This window comes from Rhea americana, unplaced genomic scaffold, assembly GCF_003343005.1.
Source record: "Rhea americana isolate MKP2758 unplaced genomic scaffold, rheAme1 scaffold_120, whole genome shotgun sequence".
Classification (NCBI taxonomy): Eukaryota; Metazoa; Chordata; class Aves; order Rheiformes; family Rheidae; genus Rhea; species Rhea americana.
Window position 1 is genome coordinate 44,137 of NW_028185262.1, and position 16,877 is coordinate 61,013.

The 16,877-nt window shown below is 50.4% G+C and overlaps 1 protein-coding gene across 1 annotated transcript in view; it reads right to left on the reverse strand.

Annotated features, from left to right (window-relative positions):
* Positions 1-173: 173 nt before the first annotated feature.
* Positions 174-16,877, reverse strand: part of MTMR14 (myotubularin related protein 14) — a 38,274-nt gene continuing 21,570 nt past the window's right edge. Inside the window, exons 15-20 of the mRNA XM_085324664.1 lie at positions 15,324-15,394; positions 14,634-14,683; positions 14,292-14,430; positions 11,310-11,486; positions 3,959-4,114; positions 174-528 (exon numbers count right to left, since the gene is read on the reverse strand). Coding sequence (XP_085180790.1) covers positions 351-528; positions 3,959-4,114; positions 11,310-11,486; positions 14,292-14,430; positions 14,634-14,683; positions 15,324-15,394 — 771 coding nt within the window. The 3' untranslated portion in view covers positions 174-350. The remainder of the gene's footprint in view (positions 529-3,958; positions 4,115-11,309; positions 11,487-14,291; positions 14,431-14,633; positions 14,684-15,323; positions 15,395-16,877) is intronic.

Consider the following 16,877-nt stretch of genomic DNA (forward strand, 5'->3'; position numbering starts at 1 on the left):
GCAGCCCCCGGCGGCGGCGGCGGCGGCGGCGGCGGCTCCTCCCGCCGGGAGCCCCGTCCGGGGGCGCGGAGCCGTTCCGGGGCCGCCGCTCCCGGAGCGTGGGCCGCGCTATTCCTAGCGAGCGGCTCCCCCCGGCGCCCCCCGCCCGCAGCCCAAACACGAGGCACCGCGGCGACGGCACAGACGCCTTTACTGCACCGAGCCGCCGGAGCCCCCCGCGCGCCCCCGGCCCCGCGCACACGGGCGGCCGCGCGCAGAAGGCTGCGGGCGCCGGAGCCGCGCGAAGCGCCAGCTCGGGGCTCGGCCGCGGGGGCTCGCCGGCCCCGGTGGTCTGTCCAAGAGGGCCGCGCTCAGAGCGTGCTGGCGCCCCTGAGGCCCACGCCCCGCACGAACTGCTCGAGGAGGCCGCCGATGGCGCCCGAGGGGCTGGCGGGCACGGCCTTCAGGCCGATGGTGCGGCTGTAGCTGGCCAGAAAGGCAGAACGCACTTCCTCCAGGCGGGACTCGCGGTCGCTCGCCGTCACCAGCCTAGGAGACAGAAAGGGAAGGTCAGCAACTCCGGCCCCGGCGGCGGCCTCCCCTCCTCCGGCCCCAGCTCCCGGTCCCTCCCCGAGGCTGGAGGACGCACGCAGGGCTAAGGGCCTGGTCCCTGCCCCAGCGCAGGGCGGCAGCCGGGCAGCAGCACGCCACTGCCCACCCAGGGGCAGCGCCTGCCCCGCAACCCCAGGCTGCGGCGCCTGGAGCCATTGCCTTTGTCTCCCGCGCCGGGATCTCCTCCTTCAGCACCACCCTTTTCTCCTCCTGCCATGGTCCTCAGCAGGATGTGGCTCCTATACAAAGTGTTGCTTTCGCCAAGCCTGCTCCAGTTGACGTCAGCCCCCTGTGCCAGCTCTCCCCCTTTTTCACACAGTGTTTCCAGATGGAGTCTATCCACATGTGTATTATCCGGACAGCTGCTTCCAACCTCTTTGCAATCCTCCCTTGCTTCCCGCACACCACTGCCCCCAGGCTCTCTACCTGGCACACCCTCGGACTAGCACAGACACCTCTGTGGACCTGGGGACTGGTCTGGCTAAGTGAGAGGAGTCAGACAAGGTGATAAAAATCCCAGGGAGCTCCAGCCATGGGAAGAGGAGAGCCAGATGACATTTTACTTCTGTTCCACAGCAAGGCTGCTCTGTGCAAGCAGGAGTACTGTACGCAGAGTAGGGCATGGCTTCCCCAAGGACCTGCTCTCCTCTCCAGCTGATCTGTGCACTTGGTTAGCGGTGGGGGAAGAGACAGGACAGAACGTAGTATTTCAGATGACAGCATGGCAGAAAGCAAGACTATGGTTCAAAGGCTTCTGCCCCAAGTGCTCAGGCCTGAACCAGTCCTTGCTGTGTGTCTCCATAACATGTCAGCGGCTCCCAGAGAGCGTAAGACATTCCTCAAAGGTCACTCCAAGGGCACAATGCAAACCTGCCCATAAAGTATTCTCTTTAATCTCTCCAGTGCCTGGGCTGGCTATAAATTGGCACAGCTAATTTGAATGGAAGTGTTAACCACCCACAGCCAACAGTTTCAATCCGGAAACAGCAGCAAGAGGATAGGGTAGGAAGCCTATAAACAGCAAGCGATGCCGAGGCAGCCAACCGGGCCGCTGTTTACAGTGTCTGATAACGAAGAGAAGCTGGAGGGTAAAGTAAAAAGGCAACATATCAAAACACATAAAAAGATACTTTTGGCAACCTAATTAGAATGTGGAACTCTCAGACCTGCTAACGTTAAGAAACAGGCTACATCACAGCTGGATTTGCTTGTACCCAGAGTTCAATAATCTTAAATGCCACATGCAGAGAGGCAAGTTAGGGTGTGTGCCAGGCTTAGGTCCTGTGGCTTTTGGCTTTCACACCTCTTTGCAGAGTGGACTCTTTATTTAGACCCTTAGGTTTCTTAACTTAAGGTAACTTAGAAGAACTTAGGATACTTAAGGATCTCGCACACAAGAGTGCAGGTTCAAGCAGCAGACCACTGCCAGGTACCACAGAGAAGCCCTGTGGACCAGCTGCACCACTTCAGTGAACAGTCCAAACAGCAAAGCAGGTTGTAGTTGTGCTTCTTTCCTAAATGGCGCTCTGCCCTGCTACGTATCCAAGAGCCTGTATGCTCCAGTCTTCAAATAGGGGTACAGGATGAGATGAGACAGTCAAAGCCGAGTAAATCCAAGTAAATCCTGACAAGCCCCAAACAGGCATGAGGAAGTAGGGTGTGAAAAGCATACCTTCATCACAAACCACCACCAATTCATGAGATGTAAAGTGGGAACCTAAATGGAATATAATTTCCAAGAGCTCATACTGTTCTGGGCTGCAACAAATTGGAATAAAACCATCGTGGGCTCCTAAGAAAACAGCTGAGGCGCAGCAGAGAGAATCCAAGCCCTGGGACAGGCTCAAAGCAATATCCTCAGTCATTCTTCCTCTTGGAGGCATTTCCAAAACACCAGCCTGGTCCCAGCACCTGCAATCGAGCAATCCCCAGCCCAAGAGCATAGGACCACACAGTTTCAGTGAAGACGTGTCTAGGGAAAAGCATTCTTACCATCTGCTCTGCATCTAAGGGAGTGCAGAACCCCCCTTTGAGCCTGTCAATCCCAAGCAGCTAGACTCCAAATCGCAAGAGCCTACATTCGGCAGAGTCAGAGTGATACAATAGCTCCTTTGCTACATCCCCAATCCAGATTCAATGCTATCAGAGTACACCAGCTCAACTTTAAATCACATTTCTCTCTACTGATTTTCCTACTCTGATATTAGACTGAAATCCAAGAAGCACAGCAGTGGACTCCCTGGCTATCAGTGGCCATCAGCACAGCAAGGTTCAGAGGATGATAAAGGAGTCACTACTTCAGCCTCCCTTCTCAGTGAGCATCTCGTTCTGCTCCCTCAACTTCTCTAAACAATTGCAAGAGTGTGGCATGTTCTCGTGAAAGGAGAAAATGGGTGTTGCATTGTCAGGAGGTCCCAGCAAGGCCACGTCAGACGTTCCTCACGATTCCTCTACCTGCTAATTCATTGGTCTTGGAACTTCACCATGATACAGGAGTGGCTGCTCTGGTTCTGCTCAGTGGGACAGCAAACAGCCACACGAGAAGTTGAGCCAGGCCAGCTAGCTTGTTTCACAGGAGATACTTGTTTTCGCATCTCTTGCCCTCTGCCTCCAAAGCATGTGCTCTCGGTAAAGGGATTGCAAACATTCAGCAGCACATCTCAAGAACAGTTAGCTAGAGGCAGCACTCAATCTGCCATTTCATAGTTTCTTGACTGAAAGTCTGCAGCCTGGAGACACAAGCCAAGGTTCTCCCCTAGCCACAATTAAAGCACATCTCCTGTCTTTCAAGTTTCCACAGAGGTGACTTTCCATTTGGGAAGGAACATTTGCCTCCCAGCCATTTTACACAGCAACCCTTGAAACACACAGCAGGATGCAGGGTCTGTGCTACTCTGCACTGCCTAGACACAGCAGCTGCAAATGATGCTGCAGTTGGACAATCTCAGGGGTGACAGAATGAGAGCCCCCCCTCTTACTGCAGCACAGGTCTGAACCCGCGGGAGATGGAGATGAGCAAGATCTAAAAGCAAGAGAGCCTGGCTAACCAAGTCCTGTCCTGGCAAGTATGCACCCCCAAATTCAGTAAGCTATGCCCGAATTCAGTGTGCTCAGGGAGGAGAGAGAAGGACCCTTTACTACAGAAAGCAAAGCGCCCCAGCTCCCATCATTAAGCAGAGAAAACGTTGGTTTCTCTCAGTGCCCAGTGAAGAGCATTCAGTGATGGCATTTGTGGGTGCAAAGCATCAAAGCAGGGAAGATGGGACAGCCTGTCACAGGCTCCCAGGTGTCTCCAGAAGTGCCGAAGGTCCAGTGCTCGCAGCCAGCTGCGAGACCCAAGGAGAGATCCTGCATTTGAGACACTTACAGGCAAGTGCTAGGGAACTCATCCGGGAAGCTGCAAGGGAGAGAAGCATCTGCGCTCAGGATTGCCTGCTCCTGAATACTGCCACACCCTGTCACCATCTGCCAGCTGCCAAAGTCTGTGGAAACGGAAGATCCGGGCAGAGAATGGTCCGCTGATCTGGGGCAGAGAGAGAGGGAGACGGCGCAATCAGTCAGGTCATTCAGCCACATGCCTTTCACTAGCTCTGGTGCCAGGGACATGCTGGGCTGACCGCCAGCAGCATCTGTGCCAGCAGCTTTGACACTCTGGGACCGGGATGCAACATGCAGTTCTGGCTCAGCCCCAAGACAAACCTTTCCTTTGAAAGGGAGGGGAAAGCCAAGCTGGCTGGGGCTGATGAAGCAGAAAAAGTCCACTGTAAGCTGGACAGGACAAAGCTAGCAAGAAGCAGATGGCCATGCAGAACTGTGAAACCCATTAGCAAGATGCAGCAGCACATCCTGCCCCAAATCCCTCAAAAATGAGGATGCAGCACTGTCTGAGGGGCATCCACCAGTTGCCTATTTCAGCTCTTAGCATATAGCTGTGTGATGGCAAGGCCCGATGGAGGATCAAGGTAGTGACTTGGTTGGTAGTAGGGAAGACTTAGAGACCCTTAGTCCTGCAATTAGAAAGCAAATCACTCCTGAGGCATTAACAGCAGTTCTGAACAAAGCAAGTCACCGCTCCATGTTTCCCCAGGGCACCCACCCACCACAGCATCTGCAGACTTTTGTATTCCTGCATTAGAAGAATGGACTGTGTCAGAAGCCAGGTGATAAAACACCTTTAGGACAGAAAAAACAGCCTAGGGAAGGACAGTTGTTCAACATATGCAGCCTCCCAGTAGGAAAGGAAGCAGCAGCAAATCCGATGTACGAATTGGAGGAGTCCCTCAAAAATCTCAGAGGAAAAGCCACAATCACTTGAGATAAATCCAGAGCTCTTGGATGTCCAAGGAGCAAGTAATTGCTGTGCCCTGTTGCACAGCAAAGTGTATGTAGCTGGAAGCACAGCCTGTGGCTGAGCTACTCAATTACACACTACCCAGATCTTCCGGATAATTCATCTGAGATCTGCTGGGCAGAAAGCAGTGCAATAGCTCCAGCTCTGCTGGGCCAGGTACTTGCACGCTGTCTTCACAGCTAAGAATAGCAGTGGTGCACTGCAGCTGCTCCCCAAGAGACCAGAAGAACAGCAAGAAATACAGGATTTCCCACAGCAATAAGGACCTCAGCAAGACTGGAATGGGGGACCAGGGGCAATCTAATTGCAATCTAGATCTAAACCTAAGCCTGCCGCTTAAGTAGTCTAACCAATATATCCAAATTTGAGAAGTCTGAAACATGGTCCTGAGCTGGATGTACAAGCAGAGAACGGAAAATTAGAGAGCTCATTACATATTAGTTTTCCAGCAGTCAAGAGGTCTGCAAGCAGTGGGCTTGGGCAGAAGGGATGTAGGTTGCTGTCAGAGATGAAACAAGTTGTTGAAAAGAGCATTGGGTTGGGGCGAAGCACAAAAAAAGGTTTTGAAGAGGGTGAGTCTGGAATGGCAGAGACAGGCCAAGGAGGACTTGGGCTACAGCAGTGAAGATGAAAAGAACTGAATAGAGCGCTACAGGACTTGTGAAGGGACTGCAGGATCAGCAGCCTGCGTAGACTCTGACCACACAGTAAGCAGAGGAGCAAGACATAATCCAGGGCATCAGGGACAACAAAAAAAGCACTTTGTTTGCCTCCATTGCTCCTTGTCTGGCCCTGAAGGAAAGGCAATGTTTCCAGGCTCCCCATCTCTCTAACCAACCTGGAGAACAACGGGGAACCCCATCCCAAAGCACTAGCCCAGGAGATTGCTCCACTGTATCAATTAGTACAGAACTGCATGCCATGCACTGCTCTATCCTCTCCTTTAGGCTAGTCCAGGCAGCTAAGAATTAGTCAAATTACATCTAACCTAATAGTAGAGATGTCTAGGAGTTAAAGGCTGCCAATTCTGCCTCTCAACTCCAGGCTGAAGAAAAAATTCACTTGCTGCCCAAGTGAACAAACTAACCAATTCTGCAATGAGTCCAGACCATCCTTCTCCTGGTTTAGATACCTAGGTGCAGCCATCAGAGCAAAGACACTGTGGCAGTTTTCCCCTTTATCTCCGATACCTTCTCAAGGGAGGCTCCTGAGGAAGTGTCACAATCAACAAGCATCTTAGTCTCTAGAGACAGCAAGACCCAAGGCTGGGTCAGGCAAGCAGGGAGGGCACGATGGGAAATCTTGTGCTACTGGCAGTCAGAGAGAGGCCACAGATTTGGGACTCCCACAAGGGTCCTGCTCAGCAGCAGGTGAGCTTAAAAACTGAGCTTGGGCTTGAGACCAAGATTAAATCTCTAAGTTGACTGCATCTCAGTGCAGTCCACCCAATGCTAAAGATGAAAATTTTCCTTTCACTTCTGTCTGCAACCCCTGAAGACTTTTAGTAAAGTCTTGCTGCAGAGGCTCAAGAAAAAGGCTTCAGTGAGGCTCCAGAGGAAGCTGTGGACAGCTGATACCAGGTCCAATCTCCAAGTCTGTAAGAACAGCTTTGCAACACAGTACAGCCATGTCAGATGCTGGCTAGTTGTGAGGGCAGTGCAGAGGGTCTTGGGAAGCAGCTGGACTGCTGCAGTAAAACTGACATGGTTGTTAGGAGAGAAAAGATACAGCAGGTCTTCAAATCAGTGCACATACCAAAGACATTTAATGGCAAACGGAAAGACAGAATGAAAGCAAGCTTCGAACACCCACCTCTTCATATCCAGAGTGGGAAGAGACTCCCTCAAAAGTGCAAGATTAACAAAATTAGATTAGCAAAACAGAAATGAGCCGCAAGCTGTTCCTTCACACAAGGAAGGACCGTTAGCAGGCCATAAACTGGCAACTCCTAGCCTGGAATGGTTCCTTTTAATTAGGTCAGTGCTTCCCATGCAACATGCTGCACAAAATAGAGTATTTTAGAGCACACGGACACCCGCTTACCAGAGGAGAGCCAATATGAGAGGCAGAGCAGCAATTGGGGATTCTTCTATTTCTTAATGTGAGCGAGTCAGCTGCCAAGTTCCCAGCAGCTAGGCTCACATCTTACCTTGTTCTGCCCTCCCTTGCCTGCTGTATTCCCACATACTTTGGACGACTCGGAAAGTGGCTCATTTGCCAGCACATATTCCGTGCCTCAAATTCAAGCATTAGCTATTAGCACAGCCATTAAAATTAGAGAACCAGATGCTTGAAGAGAGGCTCAGATTTGGAGGTACCATACGCACAGACTGTAGCAACCTGGCGAGGAGGGCAGTCCTTCCCACCTTTGCGTGGGAACAATTGGCAAGGAACACTTGGCAGTGAGCTGTACTGACAACCCCGGCTGAATCCCAGCCAGTTATCTACACACCAGGTCAATGCTGTAAGAGCCTGAGCGGGCCACAGTCCTCTGTGAGCACAACCGTTCTTGCTCGCAGTACGGCCACATGCCAACCAGAGTCCTGGCAAGCCTGTGTTGTGGCATAATCAGTGCAATAGTTCCAGAAAACATTCCGGTAAACAATTCCTTTCCTGCTGTGGTCACTATGCTGTCATATGGCAGATCTGCCTTCCAAGCCAGGTGGGTACACGGAGCAAGACAGGTGCTGCATGCACCGTCTTACCACTATTAACCAAACACCCCAAAGCCAAGGGACAGCAGTTTCTCAGTCCTCCTTTGCATTCATTGCACTTTCTCTAAAACTACATCTGAACCATCTGCAGCCCCTTAAGTGAGGGAGTTCTCAGTGAGTGGTGGCCAAAGCAGATCCCCCATGACTTAACTCCTGTATATCTCGACTCTTTAGAGGCTACAATACTTTGGGTTTTATTTAATTGACTTAGCAAAAGCATATTCAAGCAAAGATTATCCAGTTGCTAATCCACATCAGTAATGTGTGCACACACACTAAATCCCTGACATAGATAAAAGGTTTTTCTGCAGTATCATAGGACACAGACCATTAGAGTCAAATGCAAAGACAGGACACTGTTTGCAAGCCACTACCCACTCACATGCAGCAAGTTACAGCCAATGCATGCTGTCTGCTACACTTCAGAGCTCTTAATTTGTAGAAAAGCAAGCACCTTGTCCTACTGTGCAAATAACCTATGCATTATCTTCACATGTGTTTGTGCTCGGACATGATACTACCATTGCACTGGGATAAGCTAGAAAGACTGTCTATTGAGAACGTGGCATTTGAATTTGCCTTTGAAATACTTTGCCTGATAAGGATCATCCAGGCACTTACAGGTATCCAGGACCCTTGGATCAGAGCAGGACTTGGAAGATTGGCTGGTGAGATGAAGGCAGCAGCAGACCACTGTCACGGCCCACAGAGAAGAGGTGCTTGGCTCACACTGCCTGTCTTGGCATTTGCAACTCTTTCCTTTAGGACAACCCAGTTGCTTCTCCCTGGTGTCCACCCAGGCTCTGCTCACTTGAGCCAGTTTGCTTTCCTATTCACTCCTGAGTTCACCTGCCTGACAGCACATGGACTGGACAGTTTATGTGCACTGCCCAAAGGCTGCCTGCTGGCATTTTACAAGCAACCATTTTTTCTCTACTGCTGCTGCAGTGGTTAAGTGTTTTGTTGCTATGGCCACACAACCAGAGGATTAGAAAGTCAAGTACAGTAGTTTCTTCATCTTAAAAGCCTTCGGTGTTAACCTGCAATGGCACTATCAAGATGAAGGTATTTTTGGTATCATTAGTCTCTGCGCACCAGACTCCACCCTAGTCCCACCATTTTGCAGAGGGTTAAGGGAGAAAGCTTACTCCTTCCTTCCACCAGATACACTGCATCTCCCTCCACAAAATGGGTCGCCCTTCCTCCTTCCAGGATGGAGAATGGTGGCTGAATGATACTGTGATATCCATTACCTGCATGGAGTTCCCCAGGCAAATTCAGACTGTCTGAACAGGGAGACCAAAGCCAACTAGCATGATGTAGCCCCTCTCTTTCTGGAGATAAAAAACATCACGTTCAGGCCTCAAAAGGTGCAAGCCACGTCAGCACTGACAAGGCAATGCATTGCTCCAAGCCCTCAGCCAGCAGAACTGTTACCAGTGTTATCCCAGAGAAAGAGGCAGGGCACAGACCAGAGTCTGGCTGATCAGGCAGGGAACCATGAGGCAGAGGAGCATAAACATGCCAGAAGACTTGGTTTGAAAAAGCAGCTCAGTTCAGTCGTTGCCTTGACAATTCCACCCACTCCCTGCAGGGTCCCCCGGCTTATTTCCTCTAGCTTGCACACAGAGAGGAGTAGAGGAAACCCAGGTGACACCAGAGAAGAAGGAAGCGTACAAGTGCCCACACAATTGCCACGCAACATCAACATGGCAGATCAGCCATCTTTGCATACAGCTGACTTCACCACTACGGCCTCACAACTGATTTCCTTCTCCCATCCTCTTCATTTCAAGCATTGCAAGAAAAGTCTCTTTTTATCCCCTATTCCCCCTTATACACCTTTTTTCCCTGCTCAGTCCTTCACAGTGCCTGGTTCGTAAACGTCAACAGGGACTGAAGAGGGACCAGCGTGACTTTGCTGTGTACTGAAGGGTTATCAGGGCTTTATGCCAAGCCAAACACTAGCATGAGGATCAGGAAGAAGTGTTCCTAGTGGAATACACAGAACATTTACCTCTTACAATAATGGCAGAAGATTACAACTCCTTCTCAGAGGTTTTGTTGTTGGGTGCAAGGAAAGGCCAGCCGCAAGGACATTGGCCTGGAAGTAACAAGCTTCCCCGCCATGGTTGCCTGCTGCCTCAAACTCTGAGGACCCAGGCTTCAAATGCCTGGTACCAGTGGACACTAATCATCTAAACCTGAAAAGGTACCACATCCAGTCACAGCCAGAGGACAGGTTAAGTGCTGGCTTTACCAGTGCTGAGTCCCTGGAACGCAATTCCCAGGGACTGTGGCCCCCCCACCTCTTGTTCCAGGGGTGCTTTTCTGCCTGTTTTATTTCTCTTCTTCACTCTCACAGAGTGGAGTCCGGCTGACGCATTATAAACAGCTTCTGCCACAGCACTGCTGCAAGCTCACTACCAGGCAGTTTATGCAGCCCATAACTGAACACACTGCTAGGTTTTAGCACGGCATGAGACCACACACAGGGCTTACGTTAGTAGTATTAATGTTCTGCACAAAGGCAGCTTCCAAGACAAGCTGCACTCTCAGTGTTTTTCTCTTCTTGGGAGACTCATTTCATCTTTCAAAGAATACAGAGGTGAGCCCAGTAACAACTTAAAACCATCCTATTTATCTCTTTCTTGAGAGAGAACAGCTCACATCATTTCTGAAGACTGTCAGACAGCGATTTTTCTCTGTAATCAAGAAACTTGGTAGGAAAATCCTATAAATTTTCTATGATTTACTTGTTTGTCACTTTATTTTGCATGTGATAAGAGAGCAATAATGTTTGGCTGGTGGCTGTTCTGATGTGAATCACTAGAAAGAGACTCAAAGCAAATCTGCAGAGACCGCACAAGTGTTTGATGCTGTTAAAAGCAACCTCTTATCTAAGAGTCTCTTATCCCCTGTTGGCCTAAGCACATGGCGCTTGCTCCACAGGCTCTGCTCGCTCTTCCCCTCGCCCAGCTCGTTGCTCTGCTTTGCCCTACCACAGCACCAGATTTTGGAAGGGTGCCAGAATGTCCTTTGTTATGGCATGAGATTAGGCCGAGGTCCAGGCTCCCCACTTCCCGGCTGCGCAGTGGGGACGCACAGCCTCCCAGTTGAAATCCTTTGTGCTGTTGCAACACTCAGCCAGCTCCCAGTGGATTCTACCTTTGCTTGCCACTGGCACCTGGAGTTTTTCACCCTGCGGTGTCAGGAAGGTTAGCAGATGGAAAGGGAGACAGGAATAGATGCAGAGTTGGGCCTGCTTGGCTTGAGACGATTTGCCTCCCACACAGCCCTTAACCATTTCATATCCCTGTGGATGCATTTGACAGAGACAGTGCTGCACAACCCAAGCACGCAGGACGCAGAGATGCCAGACCTTGCAGAGTTGAGGTACACACTGGGGACAAGCAGAACCAACACCAGGCTGTTAGCACAGTTCCTCTCTCCTCTAAACGAGCTGAGGCAGAAATTTCTTGGTTAGTGGCCAGCACTACACAACAAGTCAGGCTAGAGAGGAACAGTCTTCCTGGCCTCAAGTTCTACAAACCCATGTATTCCAAGCTTCTCAGAGCTACAAAAATGCAGCCAGTTCTCCCTTTGCCAGACACCAGTTTTGCTGAGAAATGCTTTACTCCATCTCATCTCACCTGGATTTGGGCACCTCCAGTGGGCTACTTCCAATCCTCAGGAAGTTATCAGAGTGGGTTGATGAGGAAGAGCTGGAGGACTTCACTTCAACCATCCCTGTAGAAAGCAGCCTGTCTTCAGACTGCTGTGCCCGACTCCAGAGCACAGCTTGCGGTGATGACGCACAGCTCTTCCTCCTGTGGGATGGATGACCTGGGTGAGAAAGCTCTTTCCTCACATTTTCCAACCAGGAAGCCTTTCCACATCAGGCCAGATTTTATCCCAGCAGCTATAAAGCTCTTGTGCCCACTGAACCTGCTTTCCTCCCCCCCAGAGAACCATGAGTCACGGGTAACTGCTCGGTGATGGCGGTACACAGTGCTCAACCCAACTTAGCCCATTCTTTTGTAGATCACCGTCCATGTGACCTGGAAATCGGAGACAGGAGAATGCATCAGCCCACACACACACACACACACACGGATTTCTTTGTTTAGTCGAGCTATAAAATACTTCAAGCAAAGGGCCTCTTAGCAGGGAAAGGCCATTTCAATCTACTCTAAACTCTACAGATTATACCAGCAAGGAGCTTGGCCCAGGTGGGCATTCATTTGCCCTGATGAGGGTGACAGGGACACAACATAGTGTTGTTTCTCTTTTTAGTGATTCCCTTCAGGCACCACAGATCACATTTCTGACTCTGTGCTCATGACAATTATGCCAGATGCAGATGCATTTCAGTCTTCTCCCTGACTCCGAGCTGACAGCCCAGAACTACTCTGGCCTCTTTTCTAGCCAGATCCACATCCAATTCTCTGTCCGTTGCTACACCTAATCTTAGCTCACAGTACCCTCTCACTACATACTGAACAAGTACACACGTTTGGGACTAATTCATGTCATTGCCCCCTATGTTCACAGGGGCTCTCTTTCTTATATTAGTACTTTTTCTGGAGAAGTCCCAGGAATTCTTCCCCTTCCAAAAGCACAGCAAGTTGGACAAAGATCCCCCTGTGTACATAGGTAAACAGGGACATTAAGGCAAACATCTTTTCTTTCCCCTTGGGTTTATGATGTTCTTCCTGGAATCTGAAAGGGCACCTTGGCTTTGATCAAAATTGTGAGCACCGTCAGCAAGTACAGCTAAAGACAGGCTCATTGTACAGTGGGAAGCGCCATATCCTTCTTCCCTTCTTAAAGTACGTCCACCCTCAAACATCACACCACAGCCTCTCTCACACATTATTCATCTCATGTTATCATAGCTGCCAACATTTCCAAGCACAGCTTGGAGAGACAAGCTTATACAGCTAAAATACAAATGCTCTTCCATGCAAGGAGACCTTGATCCACCTGCTTTCAGGACAGAACAAAGAAATACATCTCCTCTTTTCCCCCCTCCACCTTACAGCACACACAGCTTAGCTCACTGACAAGTCATGGCTGTAGCAAGTCCTGCTTGTTCTCCAGACTACACAGCCATAACAACCTGCAACAAGACATTCATGCCCAGTCCCCTCACTAAGTTCTCATGGAAAGGCTTACAACTTTCCCCTTCTCGAGCTCATAGCGTGGGCTCAAACCATCACCCTGGTAGCTGCAGAAACCTCAAAATAACCTGATGTCTCCAACAGGAATGAAAACAAACCAGAGTTACAATAAGTCATCAAATTAAGCCCTGGCACATACAAGTACAGCAGATCTCTCCCAGCATGCTCCAGCCGCTTCACCTCTTGTAAAGATGATGCTGCAGGATCTAGTCTGTAGGTCCTGAGCACTCCAGAACATGGTTTGGATCAGTATAAATGCTTCCAGTTTCCAACCCTGTAGGCAGGCAAGTGGAAAGTGGTTCCCTATTTGCTGCGGTCACTCTCCTGCTTGGATAAGGTAGCTTCTGTGCATTAAGAGCACTCTGCACTGGTCACTTCACAAATGCAGTTTGGAGCTCCCAACCTTTGTTTTGTGATTTTGTAGGAAGATCCTCTGTCTGTTCTTCAGTGTTTCAAAAATTGAATCATAATGTGCTTTAGGAAAGCTGCTGCCACTAGCATGGCTGCAGGCTCCTTAGTCCCAGAGGATTTCCAGCTGCCTCCAGCACAACCTAGATTTAATTTAAAATAATTGCAATACAAAATAGCATCTTCACATGTGCTAAGGGAGAAGAGTGAAAAATTAAACTGAGAGGGGCAACCTCTCAGGCTCTGAAATCCCCAACACACAGAACCAGAAACTCCATAAGCAAGTAGAGCACCTGTCCCAGAGCAGTAGAATCACCTGAGACATCTTCCCCAGTCCAGCTTCCAGGCAGCCATCCGGCTCCCTAGTGAATCCTATACAACTCTTTAACAACAGGAAGCACCGAGAATTTCATGTTCTCTCCCAGAACCATCTCCAGGCAACATTCCAGATAGCAATTTGGTTTCAGATCACACACCATGTGTTGTTAGAGGCACTTAAGTCTAGAGGAGATTCCTGGTCACCCACTCTATGTCCTATTAGCGCAGACATCCCCCCCTTGTATAACCTCTTCCATAAACCAACTAAGCTTCATTACTGAGCAACTAAGTTCTTTGCTTCCACTCTTCCCAGGTGAGGCTGCTGCCAAATACCATTTCCCATTGTTTAGAACCCTCTCCTAAACTTAATCCAGAAACAGTTCCACTGTGTTTAACAGTGAAGCTCATAAAACCAAACCAAAACAACAAAACAAAAAAGCCTCACACAACAAAAACTTACTCTGCTACCAGATCAGGGGACAAATTTCAGAAACATCCCTGCAGAAGCCTGACAGTCATTAAGACAAGAGTCTCCAATTCCTGGTGTAGAAGTTGTGTAGCACAAGCTGCAGCAAGGTCTCTGACAGCCAAATCCCTCCCTCCACTGTAGGGAGCCCATGGCTCAGAGAGCAGACCCAGAGGGCTGGGAGTTCAGAAATATCTTTTCTCCTGTGGTCAGAGCCTGCTCCTTTTGTTCCGCAGTCCACTGAGCGACTGTCTCCTCACCATGCTGCCTGGGCTTGTGCTCCTGCTGGCATCAGCTCCACTGCTTCATAGGTGAAGCTCCCAGCTGCTCCAGGGGAACTTTCTAGCCCCAGGGAGAAGTCACTGCTCAGACTTGTGGTGCTGCCTCGATCTCTCTGCTCTAGAAAAGAACAGAAAACAAAAAACAACTACCTGAAGACCAGCTTGGATTCAGTGATTCTTCCTCTCCTGGGGCATCACTCTTGCATGGCCTCAAGGGAAGCACAGCCTATTTGTAGTCACCTTGACACTGGGAACCCAAGCCCCCAAGCAATCAACTATTACCAGCACCCAGAGGGGCTGATGCTCAGCAGCTGCACTCACGGAGCATGCAGATCTCTTCCAGGGTGAAGCCAGGTGGCAAACTCTTCCTTCTGGGGAAGGAAAGAGAAGGTTACCTCAGCCATGTTGCAGCACCGCATGGAGTCTGGCCAGAGTCAGATCTCTGTAGCACACACTGGCTCAGACAAGGGGTGAATCAGCTGTGCAGGGGCAGAGGAGAGGGGATGAGACCAGCGGGTAGTATCTGACTCTAACAATCCCAGCCCACACACCCTGCACTTCTGAGAGCGTGGCAACAGTCTGCTGTAGGCAGTTGTACCTTTAATCAGAGTTAGAAGCCTCCTCCAGGGTCAGGTTTGTTTCTTTATGCTACTCTTGAAATAAAGGCTAATGTTTAGCAGTCTATTAAAGAGCAGCCACCCCGCTCCCCCCAGCAGTGCCTGACGGACCTTGCTGTGCAGTCCGCTTGAGCCAGAGCACACACCTCTAAGTTCATCCGTGCTTAGGCAGCCACGGACAGTCATTAAGCAGAGAGCACATTTCAGCCTGGACAATTTTTCAGAGCGCAATGTTGCACCTCACAAGCCTCGGCCCCGTTTTGCAGCCTTCAGAGTGCAGAACAAATTAAAGAAAACTGGGCCAGGACACCAGGGCTTCCATCTCCCCAAAGGAAGAGCACTAACGAGCTCCCTGGCTCTGTAGCCCATGCAGCAGCAGGCAGAGGCTCCTTACCTCTGCGACTTCACAGCAGAGAACTCCTCAGAGGTGATGTGCTTCAGAAAATTGAAGCAGAAAAAGAAAATCTGAGTAAAGGGAGAAAGAAGACTGGTTCAGGAATGAACCCGAGGCTCCAAGCAACCTCTTATCTTGGCAGGGAGGTGCTGGCAGGAAGAAGATAGCAAGAAATCTGCAGCTACCAGATTCCAATGTGCTATAGGCTGCCCCTGACCCATCCTGTGCCTTGTTTTACAGGTAAAACAGACCCTGTTCCCCACCATATGGAGTCCCAGAAAGGAGTGCATAACAAGTCTCCTTATCAATGCTTTGCACGCATGCCAAAAGCATACAGTGGGCACCTATACCATCGACTGGAGAAGGGATGGACCCCAGCAGCTGCTTATACATCCGAGCAAGCAGCAAACCCCAGCAGGACTGGCTGGGTTAGAACAGTCACACGCTCCACCTTGGCACCACAGCACTATCGCACTTGGAAATATGCAGCCCATGCAGTGTCTGTGGCCCCAGGCTCGTGCCCTGCCATGCACCAGCCTGCGCTGCAGCACTCACCCCGCTGTGCCTCTGCCACCCCACCTACCTTGACAGAGCAGAGCCCCTCTGCTCCTCCTGTGGGCACTGGCGAGTGCCAGAGCTAGCCACATGCCCTCCCTCCCACTCCAGCTACTGACGCTTCCCTTGGCTGAGCAAGCAGCTCTGCATGTGTCTGGTGCCAGTCATGAGCCAGCAGAGCTCTGGGAAGGGAATGAATGGTGGGAGAGATACTAAGATGGGATCCTGAACCCTCAAAGGATGGAAAATATGCCAGGGGCCCAGCTCTGTTTTCTGCAAAGGGTGCAGTACTGCTCAGAGGCAGGGACTCACTAATAAGATAAAAGAGCCTGAGGAACGGAGGATTAATAGGGTTGACACGCTCCCCATCTGCGGGCTCCTATCCAAAAATGATATGCAGTGTGCTGCAATTATTGTCAGAGCAATCACTTGCTGTTAAGCAGTGAAAGATCTGAACAAAATTAGTTCCACTAATCTTAACTGCCTCCCAGACCCACCTGTGCACCCACAGATCCAGACAGGCACAGCCCCACAGATGCACACCAGAACCAGCATAAGCTGCTCCATGAACCTGTGATGACACACAAGCCACATGCAGCTGCAGCGCCCAGGCTGCACTCAGGACAAGCACACAAGACTGTGCAGCTTTATTTTCAAGCTCCCAGGAATCAGACACCTTGAGCATCCCTTCTCATTGCTGAGCTGAATAGAGTCCCTGCTCGCTTTCACCAGGGGCCTAAACACTAAGGCACAGCAGGGGAGCTGGCAGGACTGACACTCACCAACCAGATTGTAGCCTGAGCAAAAAAAAAAAGCATTCCCACATCTTACGCATCAGAAAGCAACATGGGCAATGCTCCCATCTTGTATTTCCAGCACCTGAACAGCCCTTTCAGAGCCCAGCCAGACTAGCAGTATTATCAGGAAGCAAACAGTGACGTTGCTACCTTAAACAAGCACCCAGGGAACAGAAAGCTGGGCTCAGCTACCTTCCCAGAT